The sequence below is a fragment of the Anopheles gambiae genome, chromosome 3 (genome assembly GCF_943734735.2).
Source record: "Anopheles gambiae chromosome 3, idAnoGambNW_F1_1, whole genome shotgun sequence".
NCBI lineage: Eukaryota > Metazoa > Arthropoda > Insecta > Diptera > Culicidae > Anopheles > Anopheles gambiae.
In genome coordinates, this window is record NC_064602.1 from 97,197,395 (window position 1) to 97,218,782 (window position 21,388).

At 46.4% G+C, this 21,388-nt stretch overlaps 1 protein-coding gene and 1 long non-coding RNA gene across 2 annotated transcripts; one reads left to right on the forward strand and one right to left on the reverse strand.

Annotated features, from left to right (window-relative positions):
• The first annotated feature begins 384 nt into the window (after positions 1–384).
• LOC1280388 (splicing factor YJU2) lies at positions 385–1,764 on the forward strand. The gene is made up of 3 exons (XM_061660000.1): positions 385–500; positions 566–1,134; positions 1,206–1,764. Exons 1-3 carry the CDS (start codon positions 477–479, stop codon positions 1,654–1,656), a joined length of 1,044 nt encoding a protein of 347 aa, XP_061515984.1. The 5' UTR covers positions 385–476; the 3' UTR covers positions 1,657–1,764.
• Positions 1,647–11,846, reverse strand: LOC133393740 (uncharacterized). The gene is made up of 2 exons (XR_009766357.1): positions 2,230–11,846; positions 1,647–2,168 (listed from the first exon to the last, which is right to left on the reverse strand). It is a non-coding gene; the product is annotated as an uncharacterized LOC133393740 (long non-coding RNA).
• Positions 11,847–21,388: the final 9,542 nt, after the last annotated feature.

Below are 21,388 nucleotides of genomic sequence, written 5' to 3' on the forward strand. Positions count from 1 at the left end.
CTCGAAACTTAAAAGAAGTCAAGTCGAAAGAAGTGTTAAGCGGGATGGGAGGGGGTGCTAATGCGGAAAATGAAAGTTTCATCTCACGAGAATATGCATCCTTTATTTAGGATATGGATTAGAATTGGTTCAGCGGTTACACAAACGAAGATTTTTCTGAAGTGTTGATCTGAAAATTGGAATTATAAGCCAAAGAAGGACTAAGATGCACATTATTTTTTTGTGGTGACAACCCAAGCGCCACAGATTAAGCTTAAACGACTGAAAAATCAAAATTCTGTGATTTTCGGTAGGTTAAATGAAAAATCGGTAGTTTTATGAGGCTTATCTGTAAATCGGTAGGCATATGAAAAATCGGTAGGAATACAGATAAATCGGTATTTCTGGTCACTCTGGGTCCAGCCTGTCATTGTAGAGTGTAACGAAAACGTAAACAAACATTCCGCTTGTAGTTCGGTGCTGAATTTGCTAAAAAAATGTCGGAAAGAAAAGTTTTAAACGTGAGTTTTTATAATCCTCCACCCTTTCGAGTGCCTTTACAAACTAACCGATTGTTATGTTGTAGAAATATTACCCGCCGGACTTTGATCCGTCGAAAATCCCGCGGGTGAAGCTGCCAAAGAATCGACAGTACACGGTCCGGCTGATGGCACCGTTCAACATGCGCTGTGTGACCTGCGGAGAGTACATCTACAAAGGGAAAAAGTTTAACGCGCGTAAGGAGGACGTAGAAAACGAAGACTACCTCGGCATCCGAATCTATCGATTCTACATCAAGTGTACGCGCTGCCTGCAGGAGATCTCGTTCAAGACGGACCCGCGCAACACCGACTACGAGATTGAGGCGGGAGCGACGCGCAACTTTATGGCGCTCAAGCTGGCCGAGGAGCAGGCCCGGCGGGAGGAGGAGGAAGCGCGCGAAGAGGAAGCGACCAATCCGATGAAGCTGCTCGAGAACCGAACGCAACAGTCGAGGAACGAGATCGAGCTGCTGGAATCGCTGGAGGAGCTGCGGGACTTGAACCGCCGCCAACAGGACATCGACTACGACAGTATGCTGCAGCAGTTTGACCGGTCGGAGAGTATACGCGAGCGTGAGGAACGATTGGAGCGCCAGGACGAGGAGTACATCAAGTAAGAGGGAGCCGAATGGGGTAATATTGAATGTTGTTATCGCTTGCTTAACGAAACGTTTCCTTTTTCAGATCTATTAAATTTCAAAACAAACCGACCGTAAAGCGAGTAGCGTCGGAAATTATTGTCGAAGAGGTTAAGGAGGAAAAACAGGACGAAGCCACCACGGCTACGACATCGGAAGGCAGTAGGCCGAGCAGCACCTCCACAGTCACCTCAGCGGCAGCCAGCACGAGCGGGCCACCATCGTTTGCCACCAGCAAGGCCCGCAAACTAGACAACTTCAGCATCGGCGTGAAAAAGACAACGCTCAGCAATTTGGTAGTCAAGCGGAAGGAAATGCCACCACCGAAAGCGCCCCCGCCGGTGGCCAGCGTGACAGGGCAGGGCACATCCGCTACACAGCCTACAGCGCCGGAGCCAAAAGTGAGCCAAACCGCAGCAACGGGAAGCAGTGGCATCGGCAGCTTGGGTCTGCTCGGAGCGTACTCAGACAGTGACGAAGGATCGGATGAGAATTGAACAAAGGGCAGTTTTATTGTGACACGATTTCGAAACAAAACTTTTATCAGCCCCCTCGTATGCGGCCCGTCCATTGAATACAACGTTGTCGCACGGCATAAGGTAAAATCGTTGTTGCTCTTCATTTGTTATTTAATTTTGCCTTGTAGAAACAATGCCATGATGACACCTGAGGGTAGTTTACATCAGCTTTTCTCTGAGCTAGGTTCACTTTCCTTCGGTTTGGTTTGCTGTTCCGGCAGCAGAACCTGTACGGCTCCTTTGATGAGCTTTGTTTGGGAATCGTTACATCCGTCGTACAAAGTATAACGGACCACAATTTCATTGTTGCAATGCACACACTTAAAGTATGTTGTTAACTCATCCATGAAAGCACAAGAACTATCGACTTCGCGCGCTGGAAACGTTGCACCTTTCGGAATATGCTCGTTGCATTTAAGGCATCGCATGTCAAACGGCACCGCATAACTGGCAAGTTCGAGTGTTAGCGTCATTTCTTCTATAAGATTTTCCTGCAATAGTAACGCATGCTTGCGCATGCTTAATCACTATTTAGCTACATTAATTACTCACCGTATACATAGCTACTCGATCCATTTCAACCGACTCTTGATCAAACGACATCACTTAGTAGTTGTACCAAAGATGCAGCTTGCGCTCTGCCTTTTATAGGGCTAGGCGTCAACGTACACAGTGCAACATTGTTATCACGCGGCTTATTGTGCTGCTTTTTAAATATGTATTCATGGAGAAGGGTTGGGAAACAAAAAAAAGGTAAAATCTCATCATCGTTTTTTAACTTTTCGCACGTTTTTCGATGAGTCAGGTAGGGTGCATACAGAAGCGCATACCGATCATACCCGCGTTAAGGGGTGGCAGGAATTAAATTATTAATTTCTGCTGCATGATTGCTTCCCGGTGCCTGTGCGTTGTGCCTGCCAGTTGTGTCGAATTAAAGATGAAGAGCGACGTACAACAAGTCATAACTTTACCACTCTCATGCTGTCGCCCAGCACGGGGCAGCTGATCGTACGAGCGAACTATCCCGAACCCGATGTTGATATGCATGATTTATGCGCCGCTCGGTTTTGGGGGAAAATTGTCTGCATAATGCAGGCCTCGGCATCGGCACATCGGATGGATTGGGGCAAAAAAAGCAAAACAAAAAAGAGGCCGACACATGCATGAAGGCATAAATTGAAATAACCCTTTTGCAACGGGTGCAGCTCGCCGGACTGTTGTTAAAATGAGACGAGATAAGGCAACGATTGGCAGGAAAATAGAAAAGAATTCTCGATTTTGCGGTATTTCACTGTAGAACGGAACGCTTCAAAAAGCCATAAGTTATATTCTATATTTATTTAATAGTATTTTTGTTTCGTTTTGCTTTTTAGGTAATTTTATACCCTTCTGACTTGCACAACAACCGTACAACAAGCCATTAATGCAAGCTGCACCCGTACGTGGTTAAAGCGACAAAAGGTGAAAAACGGCACGCTTGCTCATTTTATTTATGATTCATGCGGGCTTCCACTCGCTCTTCCTCTCTCTAACAATCCGCACGTATGTGTGAGTGTGTGTATGGAGTGGGTCGCGAATAGTTTTGCGTACGAGATGATTAAAACGAATGGCCACCCTCTCCCACCCGCCATTCCCAATACCATATTCATAGCTTAACACGCTTGTTTGGGTTCGGCCGCTGGCACTGGATCCGGGGTTGGGTGTTTTTGTTTCTCCCCGTTGTTAATAAAAATCCTTTCTTCTGCACGGCGCACAAACAACAACAACAGAGGGGAAAATAGTTTGCCAGCAGCCCGGTGCACCCGCAGGATAAAAGGGTTCGCGTGTTCGTTGTTTGTTTTGCGCCTTTTTTTGTTCTTCCTTGCAATCGATCGTACTCGGGCGCCCGCTTCTGACCGGCTTAACCGGAACCGGTGAGGTTCAACCGTTCAACCACCCGCGAGACCAATAAACTGCAGGTGGCGTTGTGTTTGCCAACATTCATCGTGCACAGGACGGCATGCCATTAAAATGCAACCAATACTTTCCAAATTCGGCTTGCTAGGAGATCGTTTAAGATGGGCGAAGCATACGTGCATCGCAAAGCGGGCAAAATTTAGCGATAAAACCATTCCACAAGATACCAGAGAGTGCATCAATTACACAAATCTTGCCCATTGGCGTGGAATGTAATATGTTGTGGACCATGTCCGACGGATGTTTCCAGCCCATTTATCCAGTGAGCATAATTTGCTGATTTTACACACTCATAGCACCGCATAGGTATGTGAACCAGCAACAACCATGTACAGGAGAAGGTAATGCAATGGTCTATAGCTCACAGCATATAGATCATGATATGTATGATGTCTGTTAGGCAATGTAACGTTGAACAATAGCATTTACCATTTATTGTATATATTATTGGAGTGAAAAATGTTTAATTTTCGTTTCCCCCCTTCATTTACTTACAGGACGATGCGTCCCACAACAACAAAAATGCTTCATCTTCATCCATCGATTAACCGCTTTACATTAACCACCGGCTCGGAAGTTCATTATCGGCCGGACTGCCACGCCACGCCGGAGGGAGGGAAACACATGCGGTTGCCTTTTCGACCCGAAAACCTGCCAAAACGCCAAACATCACGCTGGCCTCCCCCCCCCCCACTGCTTCCTCTCATTTAATGAAACGCAAATGAGCGTTTTCGCATCGAACCGGAAAGATGATTTTCCATCACATTGGCCTTCTGGCATGGCTGTGGAATTCGAGCCACCGCAGCGACCAGTCCGCGCGGGCCCACCCTCTGGAGTGAGCACTTTTCTCGCTGTGGTTTGCAATTATTTTAATACTATTCGACATCAAACCCACAAACACACTCTCACACACACACGGTACGTACCAAAAACCCTTTTTCCACACTATTTTAAGCTGCCCGGTGAACCGCAAAAACCCTTCCCTCCTCTCCCGCGAGCCACATTTGGTGCGCCGACCTTCTTGATCCGCTGTTCCGCTCGCCTGCAGGAGAATGCACTTTGTGCGCAAAATAATGAAAGCACCTGTCAACGCATTTTAATATTTCCGAATGATTGGGCCGAACCCGGCCGGGAGGTGGCCCGATGATTGTGCGCTTTTCGAGGGCGGGCACCGCAACCGGGGGCCTTCTAATGCACCAGGCTGGTGCCCGTCCGCACGAGTGCACTTGATGGCTGGCTCGGATGCGTAGTGAGAATTTCGTCGGTTAGCGGACTTTGTTGCGGTTGTGGCTTACGTGCGTGAAGGTTGCCTAACAGTGTGCAATTGGCGCTTCGATAGATTGGTGCGTGCGATAGTTTTATTGCTTGCCAAGCTTAGCTGCTGGAACGAAAGCCACACGAAAGTGGTTAAATTATTGGACAGGGATTATAAACGATGTGTTAGTTCAACGTTGAAACAAAGAAAAACTGATTTCGAACCGGATCAACAACGTTTTTGAATAAAACGCCTAGAAGTATGCAACCCGCAAAGCATAGCACTCGTTTTGTGTCTTGCAACCGTACCACGTTGAAACATGCATTCGCACAAACATTTATCATGCTGTTTCTTTCCAATTCACCGCTGCGCGGGGGAAGCGTAGATTCTTTTCCGACAGATAAATAAACCCCATTTTTCACCACCTCTACTACCACCCAGGCCCCAAATACCCCCGGGGGCGCGCAACAGGAAGCCCGATGCCACAGGTTGTGCGCTTCGGAAGTGGGTTGATTAATGGTCGTCGTCTGACATCAAATGCTAAATCTTGTCATTCATATAAAACACTCACTGTCCATCCATCCATCACAACGGTGGCCGGTACGGTACATGCTTGTTTACTCCGCCTTGGATAAAGCTCCGGATGAAGCTTAATACTGTGCTGCTCCACCGGAGCGAGGTGGATGTAAGTGCACTGCACAAGATTAATAGTTGTTGGAGGGAGGCGTGTAAGTGTACGGAAGAGAAAAGAAGGCCTCTAACACACACGCACATCGAAAAACAGATAATAATTTGATCCAAATTTGTCCATGCTGGTCTAATGGAGCGTTGTACCTAAGGAGGAGCGGTGGTTTGTCAAACGATCGTGGAAGCGTTTTTTTCTCCCCTTGGATGTGTGCAATAAACAAAGTAGAGGATTACAGCAAACTATGAAACAATAGGACGGGCATTTATTGCTTATCAGAGCATCATGCTTCAGAAGATTGATGCTCGGAGAAATATTCTTTTTATATTCTTCTTTTGTAGCGAGTAAATTAGAAATTTTGCAAATGATAAATTATGCTAAAATGATGATAAACGTGAGAGCAATAAACATTGTACTACTGGAGTTGCACGTACATCGAACAAACAGTCCACCCTGTAAGCTTATTTTCCCACGAAGATGAAAATCATACTTAGAGCGAACGGTGTATATCCAACGATACACCTTTCCCCTATCATTGTGCGCTGATGAAAATGCATTTCCACAAAGTTATTGCCCGAGTGTGACTATCATTCCAACTCAACTCAAGCCTCTGAAGCGTGATACACTCAAACACCCGCTCTATCCGCTTATCATACGTTGAATTATCCGGCCTGTTGCTGGGCGGACACTCGGTGTAGGTGCACTGTCCGTAAATCAGGAAGCCGGAACTAGTTTCCCAAGCAAAATCGGTACGACCGGGCTTCCAGTGTAACGCTGGACGGTGCTTTTTCTGACAGAGAAGAGAACGGATAGAGACAGAGAGAGGCAGAGCATGGAAGCTATCCCATCATCCATCGATATCAGTTGCAGGCACGTTCCCGTGAAGTACCCCGAAACAAGGTCCTTCAATATTTTGCCAACTACCAAAACCAACCACACCAGTGCGCATTTCTTCCGTGCGTACAGCTTTTCACACGCCCCAGTGCATCGCTTCGACGCACCGGGAAAATGGGGGAAAAGCGTTAACATTAGTCACCGGAAAATTGAAATAAATTGCTGCGTCGCTTTGCCGTTGTCAACGGTACCGTTCCCGGTACGTGCGGCTTTCTGTTCCCCTCCAAAAATACGAGCTAGGGGAGGTATACGTTCTAAACGTTCACTTGGGAGGCCGAGAATCCTAATGATGATGACGACAGCTTCCACCGGTGGAGCCGTTTTCGTGCCGGCAGAAGGCTCGTGTCGAATTATCCGTAGATTTGCTGCCGAATCCGACAGTGGGGAAAAATTGGACTAACAAGCCGTCAAAAGCTGTGTAGGAATTTTTGAGGAATTGTTACGCATCTGTGCTTTTTGTTTCGGTTGTACTACAGCTGCAGTGATGCTACGAAACGCTCAATAGGTGATTTTGTTGTGAAAATTGCATAACTTTAGGCGCATTTTACGTAAGAGGGGAATGAAAGCTCATAAGTAAACGTTCTTTGTACATAATATTCTACATCTAGTAGCTAGAATTTTCATCATTAATGATGTTACTTTTGTGTTGCCATTTTAACCAAAACCGTATCCCACCGTACACCGCCTTCAAGCTAATCGCTTCCAGTGCAGTGCGTACGGGGCGAGAACGACTTTGGCGGTGTTTTGCCGTGCGAACGACTTTTCCGGATGAAATAATCCATCCCCCGTTTGGCTTGTCGTGGGACATTGCAAACACTCGCGAGTGCGTGAGGCAGACGAAAGAAGGTGTTGAAGCCTGCAGTTCTCCCTTACCCTTCTCCTGCTTGATGTGATCTACAATGCTGTCAGCTTAAATCACGTGCAGCGACGCAAAACACGACCGAATCCTGCACGGGTTCGGTTTTAATTATCAACCCATAGGAAGGAAGAAAAGGGATAGGGAATGGTTTGGTAATATGCAACGTACATCCCATTCATCATTAAGGTTCGCCTTTCTTCTCGTTCAGCTTCTTTTTTTTTAGCTTCTGGTGACGCAAAAATCGCGCACAAATTGTGACTGTGTAAATCCGGTTAGGGGAGAATTTGCGAGCGAACGCAACACCAAAGCACTTGGCTTGCAGATGAGTGCACTCGCGTCTGTGTGGGTGATATATGAGCGTGTACGGTGGTGCAGCAGCCTTGGGTTGGGGAGAAACCGGATACCGTCACCGGCCTTTTCCTCGCAGAGCCACTTCCAACCAAATGGTCCCGCGGTTTGATACGATAAATCTTCACCTGCTGAATTGGCTGTCTCCTATGTGCGCGCAGCCCGAGAGTGTCTAAGCTACTGGGCGGTGGTGGAGCCACTTCCGGCTGCCACAAAAACTGCACTTCCTGCACTTTCTTTCCCCTCACAGCACCCCCTCCATCCGCCACTCATTTCGTTCATGACGATGACAAATGTGCACGGTGAAAAGTCGTTCGTTCATTGCAGCGTGCAAGCAGATTCATCATTTCGGCAGGATTTCGAAAAACGGGGAAACCCCTCTGGCAACTGTTCGCTGCTGGCCAGGGAAACCGATTCGAAGCAGAAGCGGTTCAAACAAATGGGCGAACGTGCGGAGAAGCTTAAAGTCAAACAAAGTCGTCATTTTAATCATACGAAATGGATTTCGCAAACACATTCCGCTAGCGCACAAACGGAATATGCAAAGCGCGCTGTGCAACACTGTGGAAGGCTTTAAATTGGTGCCAACCCACCGAAGACACTTTCATCATGAGTGAAGCAGGAGCAAGAACGAGCAAAACTCATGCCTGTAAATCATCAACGACTGCCAGGGGAAAAAAAGAAAGGTTTTGCCATTTTTGCCGTTGCCGGAATTAAAAACTCTCTGTCAACTTCGTGTGTTGTTGCTGGTGCCTGCACCTGATAGGACACACCTTTTGGCAACCAGGCAACCAGGCAGGTTGTTGGGAATGTTTGATTTTGATGCCGAGGAATTTGACATTCCTTTCGAACGCTTTTCCTTGCCTGCATGTGACCAGCTCAGTGGTTCAGTTTTCGAGTTGGAAACAGTTGCAAAGTTGCTGCTGTTCGGCTTACTCGCCGGCTGCGTCCTGTCCAACGTCCAGCACGGTCCGTTTCTAGGGTTGATGGCAGTAAAATTTAATTAAAGCCACTTCACTCTCTCTCTCTCTCTCTCGATTCAACCGAAATCAGACGACAAACCTATTCGAATCGGGGTGTGTGTGTGTGGACATCGTCGGTTCCGGGGAGGTAGCCAGGAATTTGGGCCTAATTAATTTCATCCCCAACCCCTTCACAGCGTTTGCTTCATGGAAGGAAAGCGTGAGAGAGCGCGCTTTTCCCAGAATTGTGGACCCAATTTGCTGGCTGGTTGTGGCGAGAATGCAGCTCCAGAACTGCAACTAATGTGTGCTGTATGTTCAATAGCCAGCTTTGTGCTGGTGTGTGCTCCGTATTTGGAAATGGCAAGCACTTTTCCGCATTTAAACTAGCTTTGTGACTCAAACACCTTCCCCGGGCTGGGTAGTGGCGAGCAGAGCAAAAATTAAAAGGGGAAAAAACCGACACACAGTTGTCCGTAAAAGTGCAAACGCTGCAGGAAAACTTTAAATGAAGGGGATTCAAATGAGTGTGGAAAACGTGAGCTTAAAGGGAAATCCATTATCCTCTTCAACCACCAAATTCAATAGCAGTTTGAGGCAGGATCTCATTTCCTGGAAAGGTATTTAGTTCGGAGTGTGCGGTTAGACAGTTTAGCTTTATACTCTGTGGAGTCACAGATTTGCGGTTATGAGTACGAGAGCAGAAATTGTGCGCCTTTTCTAGGAAAATTTCTACTTTCATGAAAACTATTTAAATATAGACTCATTAAAGGATGTAAAGTATTTTACCAAAAAAAAAGGCAAACGCTTAGCACAGTATCTCCATCGGGCACCATTAATTCATACTTTCATATTTTAAATTTATTTCATCAAAATACGCCCCAGCGGGTAGAAGCGTTTGTTTGATGTACTTTTACCCACACACAAAAAGTACCTTCGCAGCGTATGGGGGAGAAAAATGGATTGTTTTTCATGCTCCATGGTGCTTCTCGAATTTGGCTACTTCAGCGCACACACAGTGAGAGCAACACACACACAAACAAGTATGTACCCTTAAGCAACGCGCTGGATAAAACTTTTGCCTGCATTCCATGCTCGAAATGTTGCATTTCAAAAAGCGAAAAAGTTGCACGTTTCCCTTGCCCAAAACTCGCTCCAAAGTCGGTGTAAAGCTTTCTCGCACACAACAACAACAAAAAACCATCCATCCAAAATGCAGCAACAACAAAAAACAGGTCCCAGTTTTTTTTTTCCATTCCTTCGTCGGGGTGGCGGCGTGATTCGAAACAATAAAATTGTAGCTCCGAAATGAAGCAGTAAAAATCGGCACACACACACACACATTAGCACCCAGTACCTAAATGCGCCACTGAAACGAAAGAAAGCAACCGAAAAAGTGGCCCCAAAACGAGGTGGACGGGGTGGTGAATTCCGCTCAACCCTTTTTCCGAACTTTTCACTTATCGCTCGCGGGTAGGATTTACAGCACCAGAGCGCACGCTTCAGCATCGCGAGGAAAGAAGGGATGGCGTGTTGGTGTGAACGGAACCTAATTTTCACCTCACCGCCACACCACCACTCAACACAACGCCAGCGCATAGTTTGGGACTCCATTTCGGGGTGCATTTGCGACTGTTTCGCGTTCGAGTTGCCGATTGCCAAAAACAGCAGGCAGTTCGACGAGCAGGAGCGAGACTGATGATAATTGCAATGGATTTTCCAGCGTGCGCGAGCTTTAGTGGCGAGAAAGTTGAAAGTAAAATGAAGCAAAGGTGGTAAAAAGTTTCTCTCAAACTACGATAGAGAATGCAGCGGGGCATCAGCAGCAACACAAAAAAATGAACAAAAAAAAAGGGACCACAAAAACGTACAACCACGAGAGACAGCGATCGTGCCCCGAAGGGGAAGGAAGAAACCAGAACAAAAGCGAAAACAAACAATCTGAAATAAAATCAGAAATTGACAATTGCCATTTCGAATCTTCGAGGCTCCCACGGCAGTGTGTTACGGCAGCGAAGGCAGCAACGCCGCAATGCCAAACAATTCACACGGAAAAACAATCGAGTTTGAAATAGAGCTGAAATTCGATTGCTACAGAAGAAAAAGCACATCATCCCACACGCTCTCGTGGGGGTGGGTTTTTTGTTTTGTTCTAGCCAGCCAAAAAGGACGCCGATCGAACCTGAAGAAAAAGCTCACACGTAGCACGTGAAATTGTTTTTCACACCGAACCGAACACACGTGTGAGATGCCTGTAGAATCGTTTCACAATCAATGAAGAAGAGGGACAGGGACCGGAGCCGACCGTTGGTCGTTATTGGCCGAGTTGGCCGAAACTATTTGATTGAACCGTTGCAGTGGTTTCGGGGAGGGGTTTCACTCCATCCTCGATAATCTCCTTCGTAGTTCGCCATAGTTTGGAAAACTAGTTCCATGCGCATGCATAGGGAATGGGAAATTTGCTAAACGACACCGTGCAGTGCGTTTAGATTAAACGGATAATAGATTGAATGGTTCAAAAAAGGGCGTTAGCAATTGCATAACTTCAGGAGTATTGATGGAAAAGCGTTGCATACCTTTGTACTAAGTGAACAGCTCGCCTTAAAGTATGCAGCGTGTTCAGCAAAATAGCGTTTTGAAGCCTTTTCAAATGAATAGCTGTCTTATTTTATCCTCAGCTAATTCTTTTCCAACCTTATAATCCGAAAAATCTTGTAACAATTGTACAAAGCTCACAAAAAACGGCAACCAATTGGTTTTCATTAAACTTGTTACAAAAAAAAACGAATTGGAAAGGATCAACAAAGTCTACCCAAATACTAGCAAGTACTAATAGCAATATCTGTTTCCAATTCCATTCTTGATGGAACAGAATTGAGTTTCCAATCAGCCCCCGATCGTGCGTTCCCACCGTGCGCCGCTGGGACAAACACACAGAAGCGCCTAAGGAAAGCGTACAGAATCTTGCGGTGCCGTTTGTAAATATCAACCGTATTTCTTTGTACACGAGCAGCCACTAAGGGTGCGTTCGGGGCGAATAACGATACAAAACAACAAAAAAGTAATAATTTCCCCCAAGCGTTGCAATTTCATTCCCCGTTCCGTTCCGATCAGCTCGCAACGGCTTGATTGAAAAGACGAAATGGAGTCGCCCTACAAAAGCCTCCCGGGGAATGCCATATCCATTTCAGCTTGTTGTGTTTCGATTGTCCCCTGCCTCATTTCCCTCCCCTCCTCACACCGCTCATTTGTAGATCCTTGCCTCTCCCATCCCTTTTCTCATGATAAGATAAATGGAATAGCAAAATCACAGCAAAAGAAAGCATGCCTCAAACGACTCGTGACACTCATGTTTTATTGCGCTTGTAGGTGGACTAGAACTACCGTACGGCGGGAAGGGAGATGTAGCTATATTCCCGTGGGAGCGCATTTCCATTTTCTTGATGTGTTCCCGGTGCATAAAGTGGTTCTTCATTGCTCAGATCCTTGGCATCATTGTCATAATCTGCATATCATCCGGGCCCGACCACGACGACGACGACGACGTTCGTTTGTTTGTAGGTTTGTTTCTTTTCCTTTTGTTTTCGCATACCCTGGATACGAGATTCTTGTCACAAACGCTTCCCAACAGTACGACACTGCTCCGGTGCGTTTGCGCTAATGCTTTGCATATTCAAAATTCCATCCCGATTCCGCTGCTGCAACATGTTTTATTTCACCGTTACGTGGGGTATTAATTTCCCGTTTCCGGCACTGTTTGACATTTGCCATTTGCCAGAATGTAATGGATCTATTTCGGGTGGAAAAGCCAAATGGTGTAGCTTCTGCGTAATGTTTGTAAATAATTTCCTTTCGCATCGAAGCGTCGCATTTCATTTCATTCGTGAAACTGTTTTGCCAAGCTCATGTGAGGAATGTTTACTATCCGTCGAGAAGAGGATGCTTTGTTTCCATTGACATTTTAAACCTTTTACACCGATCGTAAAGGCGAACAAATTGAACTATAATGCACTCGAATATTGGACTCAAAATTATTCCATTTTACAGGAAACGCCTGTCACACAACCAACAAAACGTTCGTTTTTGTTGCCGTTTTTTTCATATTTTTGAAAAAAATAACAGCTTTTTAACATTGCACATCCTTCCTGCAAGTGACAGCGTCCTTTTAAGCGCGCGATGGAACAATATACGTAATCTGATAACACCTTTTCACGCAAACTGGTTGCCACGGACAGCCGTCAAACGCGTCGACGTGTGTCTGTTTATGCGAAAGCGACGTCGGGCTCCATATGTGTGTGTGTGTGTGTGTGTGCGGGTTTGCAGGTTTTATCATTGTTTGTTTTTCTGTGTTCTCCCTTCCAGGAACTCGAACGGGGTGGATTTTGCTTTGGGGGTGAAGTTTCTTTCATCACTGTCTCACCAGCATGTGTTAAAAAGTTGGAAAAGCCTTTCGCCCGAAAATGAGAATGAAATCACACCATGCCGCTAGCAGTGTGCCGCGTGTATCTGTGTGTGGTATGGAAAACATTTATTCTGGATAGGCAAAAACAACAGCGCAGGTTCGGGGAAGGAATTTTCTTTACTTTGTTTTGCGTTTTTTTATCATATAGAAAACATGTTTGAGAAGAAAGAGTTTGGCGAACGTTTTGGACGAAAAAAACAAATCATATTACACTCATTGGCACACAGCCCGGTCTGACAAAGAATGTCTCGGGGTGAAAAAGTTTCACTTCAACTTTGAGCAAAACGACGCATACCGAGAAACAAAACATCCCCGAAACACACCCCAAAACACGAGGGAAAAGAACGACGTGAGCCCTCGGCTGTGACAAATGTAGCAGCTCGTTCCAATTACCTTACTTACTGCTAATATGTCACAGCGAAAAGTCAATATTGATTACGATTAAGAACCGATCGGCGGTGAAAAGGTGGAAGGTACACACTGGTTGTGACAAAAAAATAGGACGAAACACTCCCGGGCCGTCTCGTAAATACTCTTCCCCGCACGCTAGAACCAACCTGTGCTAACGGACGCCGTCTGATGGATTATGAAAGTTTGGCTTGATCTCCTGGGGAGCGTAAGAAGAGCGAAACAAAAAAGAAGGAAAATACCCTCCAAGAAAACGGGCCACACAAAAAAGGGCATGGTACAAATTGAAACAACATTCAACCGTCGCGGAGGATGGAAAAAATTGGCCATTTGTAACGGGCGAAATGAAAGCGCAACCATGGCATGTGTGTGTGTGTTACAAACGGAGCCATTTTCTCGCCAGTTTGTGTGTTTGTGCTTTTATTTTTCGCCACCGTGTCCCCCATGGAGCGACAATCACACCACGGTTGCCACGGAGCCGCCTGGTGCCCTGTTCTGCACGTGATTGACGAATGGTGACATTCGGAATCGATTTCGTATGCCATAAAAATGAGCCACCACCTTAAGGGATGTGTATCCAATGCGTGTGTGTGTGTGTGTCCTGGAGTGTATTGTTCCAGCTCGATTCCTGTTCCATTTTTATGTCGCAACGATCGCAACCGAATAGTAATGGCGAATGGTGTCGATAATGGTCTTGGAAGGAATGCGGAACAGGCGTCGGTAAATAAAATGGCAATTTATCTTCGCCGGATAAACTGTGGAGTTACGATATTGGCATGTGTGGAAAGGATTATGGCACCGGTTTGATTCGAAAGGTCGCAATAAGGTCTGAAAAAGTCAAATATGATGGATATGAAATGGGTAAAATAGGAAACGTTTCATCCGCTTTGAATTAAACGCCTGAATGTATGCAAACTAGATAGTGTCTTCGTTAAATTCAAATTGGAGTTGTTTTTTTCACAAGCATTTTAACTTTTTATTATTATGAAGCACACAAGTATCTCATTAAACTCCGTTCTTGATTTATGTCATAATTCACACAAGTTTACCGTATATCCTACACCGATCATTAAATTACACTTCCTTTCCGCACGCTGATTGCATCGCCTTGAAGGATGTGAAAACAAATTTCACCGAAAAGTAAATTCATCGAAACACATCCGAAAGCTGGTCTAAAAAGCTGGTTCGTCGTAACACCAACGCTACCACCGCAACCCTGCGATTACGCGTTTGATCCCTGCAGGCGAAACCCGAACGGAGAAACCGTTTCTCGCTGTGATCGAAAACCGATAACGCTAGCGCGTCCCGGTACCGATCTTAATGAGTTTCGGCGTATTTATTTTGCGCTCCCTTCCCGGCACTTCCTTTTCCCTGTGTCTCTCATCGGTTTTGCAAGCTTTCCCTCCTTCGTGTGTGTGTGCGCCAGTAAACGTGCAAATGAACTCTTTCGCTGGCGCTCGACAGCGTTTCCCATTCCTTCCCAGTGTGCTGAGTGCTGAGTAAACAAGCTCTGAGTCCTGTTGATTAATATTTTCTCTGCATTTTCTTCCCACTTGCACATACGGGCTTGAAAGGAAATGGGTAGGTCGTGAGCCAAAAAGGAGCGACACGCTGTGTCAGTAGTAGAAGTGTGAAGTGGGGCTTTAGGGATGATATTTTGCTCATCATCGGGAGAAAAGAAGGCGACCGCAAACGCCACAAACCGAAAATAGATAGATTCAGTCACTGTGCAAAACAGGGGAGCATGGAGCAAGCACGTGTGCTTATTTATGCTTCCATGAATACCTCACGGATATCCTTATTCTTTCCACGGAAGCGTGTGAATGGAACCCCTTTTTCTTTCATGAAACGAACCGGCCGTAATGAGTTTCCCTTCTACCGAGCGCTGCGTCTCAATCAGGGCAAGCTAGAGCGTGCAGGAAGTGCATTGAAAGCTTCTTTTACTTTGAAACCGCCTAAAGCTTAGTATGCACACTGAACAAGAACCAGGCTAGATAAGCAACTCCAACCGAAATGTGTGTGAGGAGGCATCCTTGGTAACGGGTTTGGGTTGCGAATCGGCGCCATATTCAACACCTACATCGAGAACAGCACAGCATTAGGCACGTAGCTTCGAATGCTGCACAAATGATGGATGAAACACAGTGTTTCCCTTTCCAAAGTGTCTGTTCCATTTCACAGTGCTTCACATCTCATCTGCTTTCCAATTGGAAAGACTTCCAACAATGGCAGGAAGGTGGGAAAATTACTGCATTACTCTGATGGCTTGCGATAGCTACCATTATCATCGCCAGTACGTGACCGAACGAGAGCTAGCCACGAGCCCACGGCATGAATCTCGGCCCCCGAGACTGAACCGGTGAATGCGATGCTAATTGAAATCCGTTCGGAAGCATGTACGAGCTGCATATGTCATCGGGTAAGAAGAGCCCGCTTTCCACGCTTCCGTGGCACAGCGTTGCGATCGGTTACATTCGGTTTTGGCCAAGGACAGCTTGAGTCAGCATCAGAGTGCTACTTTGTATGTGTGAGTGTGTGTCTGTACGTGTCTAGAAGGACATTAGCCTTGACCATAAGTCTTCACTTGCAGCAGCACGCGCAGGTGAACGGAAGTGGAGCTTTAATTCTCCCCGTGCTGAAATGGAAGAGCTTTAATGCAGGAGCAGAGTGTTCACCAATGAAGCAAGGATTAGTTCTCAAAAGGAAGCAACTTAAAGGCATGCTGGGGGAAAACCCGGAACTAACAATAAAAAAAAACCGCTCTTCCTCTTCACACTATCAGGAGCAACTCCAAATCAGTGCTAAGCCTCCAGCGCCGTTTATCGCTCGGAAAAGGAAGGAAGAAGGAAGGAAAGTTTTTCTTTCACCCTCCCCCCATTTTTGTTCGCATCACCTTTAAAGCGCTTATTGCAATCTTTTTCCCGGGCAGGCAAAAGGTATGAAAGATTTTCCAGCAGGAAAAACTACACCCAACAACTACCCGATACATCCATGCACGTGGGCTTTGCTTTGCCAGCACGTCTTCAGCGCTAAAAACTTTGTCCAGCTCCCGGGATCGGGCGCCCCAAGTCCTCGCCTCTTGCATTCTTCGGTGAAGCTTCGGGATTCATTTCAGTACGTGCGGGCAATTGCTAATTTATCTTCCGCTCTCTTCTACCTCCACGCGATTCAATCTCGGTGAGCGTGGAGCTAGTGCAAAAAAGGGGAATGGAAAATCGATTGCAGAACAGTCGATTAATTTGCCCCTCGCGCCGCTGTGTACGCGGAAAAATCTTAATTTCATTTCAGTGCGATGCGCTCCGGGCGGGGGCTTTTGTGTTGCAGGGAAAGGGAATGCAGAGGAACGAAAGGGGTAGTAGATGCAATTAGAGCGGGCCTGGGGTATTTTTTGTTGTTGTCGATACCTGCAGGCAAGCGAGACGATCGAGCGTTCGAACGGTTCTTAAGATGCATGACGTGATTTCGTGGAAAAAGTTCACTGCTGCCTTCGATGTGCTCTAAATAATGCATCCGTGGGGTGTGAGAACAAATTCGGGTACACGGAACCTAAAGAGGCAGGTCTGAGAAACATCGCAGGAAGAACAGCCGACACACGAACCAAATTACATCCCAACGGCAACCTCCATTACTCAATTAGCAAAGCGCTCGTGCGGTCTGCCGGTTGAACGGATTTCCCGCCGGAATGTATCCGGGTGTAGCTCAAGGACAACCGCATATACGGGGGGGGGGGGGGGGGGGAGGGGGGAAGGTGCAGTTGGAAGTACGTCCCCCATGTAAGGATATGACATGTTTGCATTAATTAGACACTGTGCGACACCGTCGTACAAAAGCGGCCGCGCGTTGGCTTTGATCTATTCAAAGAGGCGCGTCGGCGTATGCGTTGCCACTTCAGAAAAGGCCACACAAGACACATCTCTGTTCTTGACAGAGATTGTTGAGGGTTGCACAAGATTAAATGTAGGACCGGATGAAGTCCTTTAAACAGTGCGGAAAACATTGTAGGATTTATATGAATTTATTATACACAAAATAGTCTTTTTGAACAGTAGGTACTTCACTTTCAACGTAAAACTATATGTTTTCTATTTCACTAGTAATTAAAGGTTCGTGCGATCGATTACACATCACTACTTCCACTTCATAATGACAATACCATGCACGGGTTTTCCATCGCTGGACTCCATGGTGGCTCGAGTTTCTTCCTTCGACATAATTAAATCAACTCACTTCATCGCATCGGTGCACAACAGCGGATAAAGTAATTGATGTACTCAACACACACTACAACAGCACAAAAATGTGGAGTGCCCCGTCCCACGACAACCCTCGAGTCTTATTACATCCATGTCCGCTTGCGTCTTACGAGCGTAAACTAGTCGGACGAGGAAAACTGTAACGAGCTGTCCTTTTGATCAGAACCGTGTGTGTGTGTGCTTTCCTCCCGGTCCGGTCGAGCGGTTCCATTGATCAGCACACAACATCAAACGGTTCATCGATAAGTGAACTCGTGTCGTGTATAATTAACATTACGACAACATAAAGCTTCGCTTCTTTGCTGTCCACCCGTGCCCGTAAGGGACGACACTTGATGGTGGTAGCAGGACGGATCGATAAAGTGCTTTGATTGATAAGCAATAGCAATCCATTTGTGCGTTGATGCTGCAACGAAACCTGGACTTCCTTTTTCCGGTGTGTAATTTACGGGCTGCGTGCGTGTTGCTAAATACATTTAAATCGCTTCATAATGTCCATTAACACACACATTGCTGCCCATTGCCACCGGTACATAAACACTGGCCAGTGCCGGGAATGGGCCGAGCTGGTGCTCCATAATGGGCAGTAAAATTAGTAAACCACACAGACACAAACACGAAAAAGCAAGAGCACTCAAAGGGCGCTCTCCAACCTCCCTGCAAGAAGCGCCCCGACCTCAAAAAGGCAAAAAGGCCACACACATATGTTATGCATGAGGTGCCACCATCATTTATTCAATGGTTGCTACATGCTGTGAATGCTGAGCCGGAGCCCACACACATACAGGCGTTTACATGTCAGCCGTTTGACATTCTCATCTCGAGCCACTCTCTGTTGGTGATCGGACGGGTCGGCGGCCTGTCGAAGAGGGTTTCCGATTCAGAATCCACATCTTTTCCGGAACGCGCCCTCGTTCGATGTCGTGCTGCTTTCGTCTTCGTCATCGTCCTTCGACACCCGGTCCGCGTGCGTGTGTGTGTGTGTGTGGCTTTATGTGAATCATGTTTAGGTTAAGCTTTAGCTGCATGAGACCACCCCCGAGAGACCCTCGTTCATATGCTGCTGACGTGACGAAGGCAAAAGCGTATGTGAGTTTGTGTAACGGACTTGTGTTTTTTTCTTCTTCCTTTCTTCTCCCGCCATCCGCTCACGTGCGTTTTGAAGCGGCTGTGCACTCGTGGAAGGGAAATATTGGTTGCACGTGCCCTGTCGCCCGCCAGTGATGATCCTGCTGCCGAGCTGTAATAAATTAAATGGCCCACCGTCACCGAGACGGTGACAATCGGGTTTCGGGCGAAGTCGTTTGTGGCTTTGTGCGCCCGTGTTCGCCGAAATGTTTATTCAAAAGATACAAATACAGAGTTGGGCTTGGTTCGGATTGTTTGATTGAGCAAGAGGGAGGTTTGATTTTGCTCTGTCGTGTGGGCGCTAAGCTGCAGCGAAAACAACAAACAGCACATGCGAAGCAAAATTAGTGACCAGTTGTGCTAACGAGTGCTTGTTAGTTGAGAAACAAATTTATCACCGTCAGCGGTGTGCATTTAGAGGAGAGTTTTTCCTCCCTTTTTTGTGTGCATGTGTGTGTGTCGCTTCCATTCAGCAGTCCTTACGGTTCAGCAAAACGCGAATTTTACATTAATCCTTCCTTGTTCCGTCCCGTCGGTCGCCTTGATTCACCGGTAAATGGGGGAAAGTAACAGAAAGGAGGAAGAAGAAAAAACAAAACCCGGGACAAGCAATCCACTCGCTGTGGCATTCGTGTGTGTGTCTTTATGAAGTATTTTAATTAAAATTCCCACCATTGCGCTACCGCGTGCTGCGGGGTTGTTGGTGTAAATAGTCGTCCCGCAATGCTCCAGGTTGTCCACGCGAAAGTGGTGCTGAAAGCTCTTCTCACTAAGAACAACAACAACAAACCCGTGGGCATGGGAATCCCGATGGAAGGATTCTTTGCCTCGCCTTCATCGGGTGTAATTTATGGCTTCCTCGGGCCGACGAGCCATGAGTAAACTGTCAAACAAGAGTTAGAACAAAACTAACGAGCGTTAGTAGTGCTGCGAAACGCTTTCAGGGGTGGTCGTTTTTTTTCTCTCCTCTCGCAACAATTCCGCAACTAGTTGCAGTCGTTTGTGTGCGTATGGTGTTAGGGAAATGTTAACCAAACAAGTCGCTGATGATGGTGTACTTTTTTTTTGCTTTTCCTTGACTCCATTTTACAGTTACAGTAGTTGCACATAACAAGCGTTTTTTTTTTGGTTTAAAATTTGTTATAAACGATGAATAATTTGAATTTTTTCATTTTCAACACAAATTAACACTTGAAAAACAAGTAAAAGCAATTACACTTCATCCATTGGACCATGACGAAGGACAAACCAATCCTCTAGCAACCATACGAAAAGCACACTTTAAGCACTTCGATCTGTCGTGCTTTTATGGCTCGTCGTGCGAGTGAGCCGGACGAGCAAAAACACCAAATTTCCCCACGATTTTGCCGGCAAAATCTTGCATGACTCATTCATTCGAGGAAAACCATTTCATGTTCCGTCGATTTTACTAGCCCTGCACTCCATCAGCGCGACCGTGAGATAACAAAGTTTTCAGCTCGATGCACATTTCCGCGTTTCGTATTCGGTGTGAGGAGCAACAAAAAAAAAAGATACCTCACCGAAGAAATGAAACGTACCAAATTACGATCATCGTAACGGCGTACGCAGCCACGGAACCTCACTGGAATATCATGATCGACCTGCACAACGGTGGATGACATCGGCGCTGCCGACAACACGCGAACCCATCTGTCAGTGTCAAAGCCCCGGGTCGGTTCGGTTTCTTTCTCTCGCAGCGCAGTGGTGCTTATCACGACGTGCGGATTAATACCTCTCCATCTACCGAGACTGTGTACGTGTGTTTGTGTGTGTGTGTGTGTGATAAATTGTCCTCTAAAGACATACGATCCAACCCCGGAAGGAGAGTCCATCCGCTGACAGCCTACGGGGACAGACCGAAGGGAAATTCCATCAAAATCTCGCTTGATTTGCATCGCTAGGCGTTTCGCGCGGTTCGCCGTCACGTACTTCGGTCGCGGATTTGAAATCGGCACACAGACACACACACACACACACTCACACTGTTGTGTCAATCATCGGTTTCACCTTCAGTTCGAATGGCATTCCTTTTCGGAGCTTTTCGGAGCAGAGTGATGTGATTCCTTCCCATCTCCCCTTGGCGCGCTTTGTACGAATCGTTCGCGTATTGTAGAGTACTTTTAGTCGGTGTGATGGCTTTTTTTTTGTTGCTGGTCCACCTTTCGATTCTACAACCTCATCGTTTGACAGCAGGGAGGATCGGGCTTGGCGCTTTTTTTTGCGCGCTCATCCATCCGCTGATGAATTGCGCTTTTGTCGGTTCGTTTATCTGCGCACATGGGAAGCGTTTTTATGACACACTTTGCCTTACTTTCACCCTGATTGCATAAAAATACAGTGCAAAATCCGTTTTTAATTTGGATTTACAATTGACACACTTTTGCAAGCAGTCGAAAAAGTATCATGCTCCTCTGAGAAGCAGACACAGTCGTCGTTAAATCACACTTGATGCCTTTGTGACTGCAATAAAGCCATCATTT

Excerpts from the sequence above, each read along its gene's own strand:
- LOC1280388 (XM_061660000.1), top strand. The coding sequence starts at position 477 with ATGTCGGAAAGAAAAGTTTTAAAC. Across the intron at positions 501-565 it reads CGGAAAGAAAAGTTTTAAAC|AAATATTACCCGCCGGACTT; the intron begins GTGAGTTTTTAT and ends GTTATGTTGTAG. Across the intron at positions 1,135-1,205 it reads CAGGACGAGGAGTACATCAA|ATCTATTAAATTTCAAAACA; the intron begins GTAAGAGGGAGC and ends TTCCTTTTTCAG.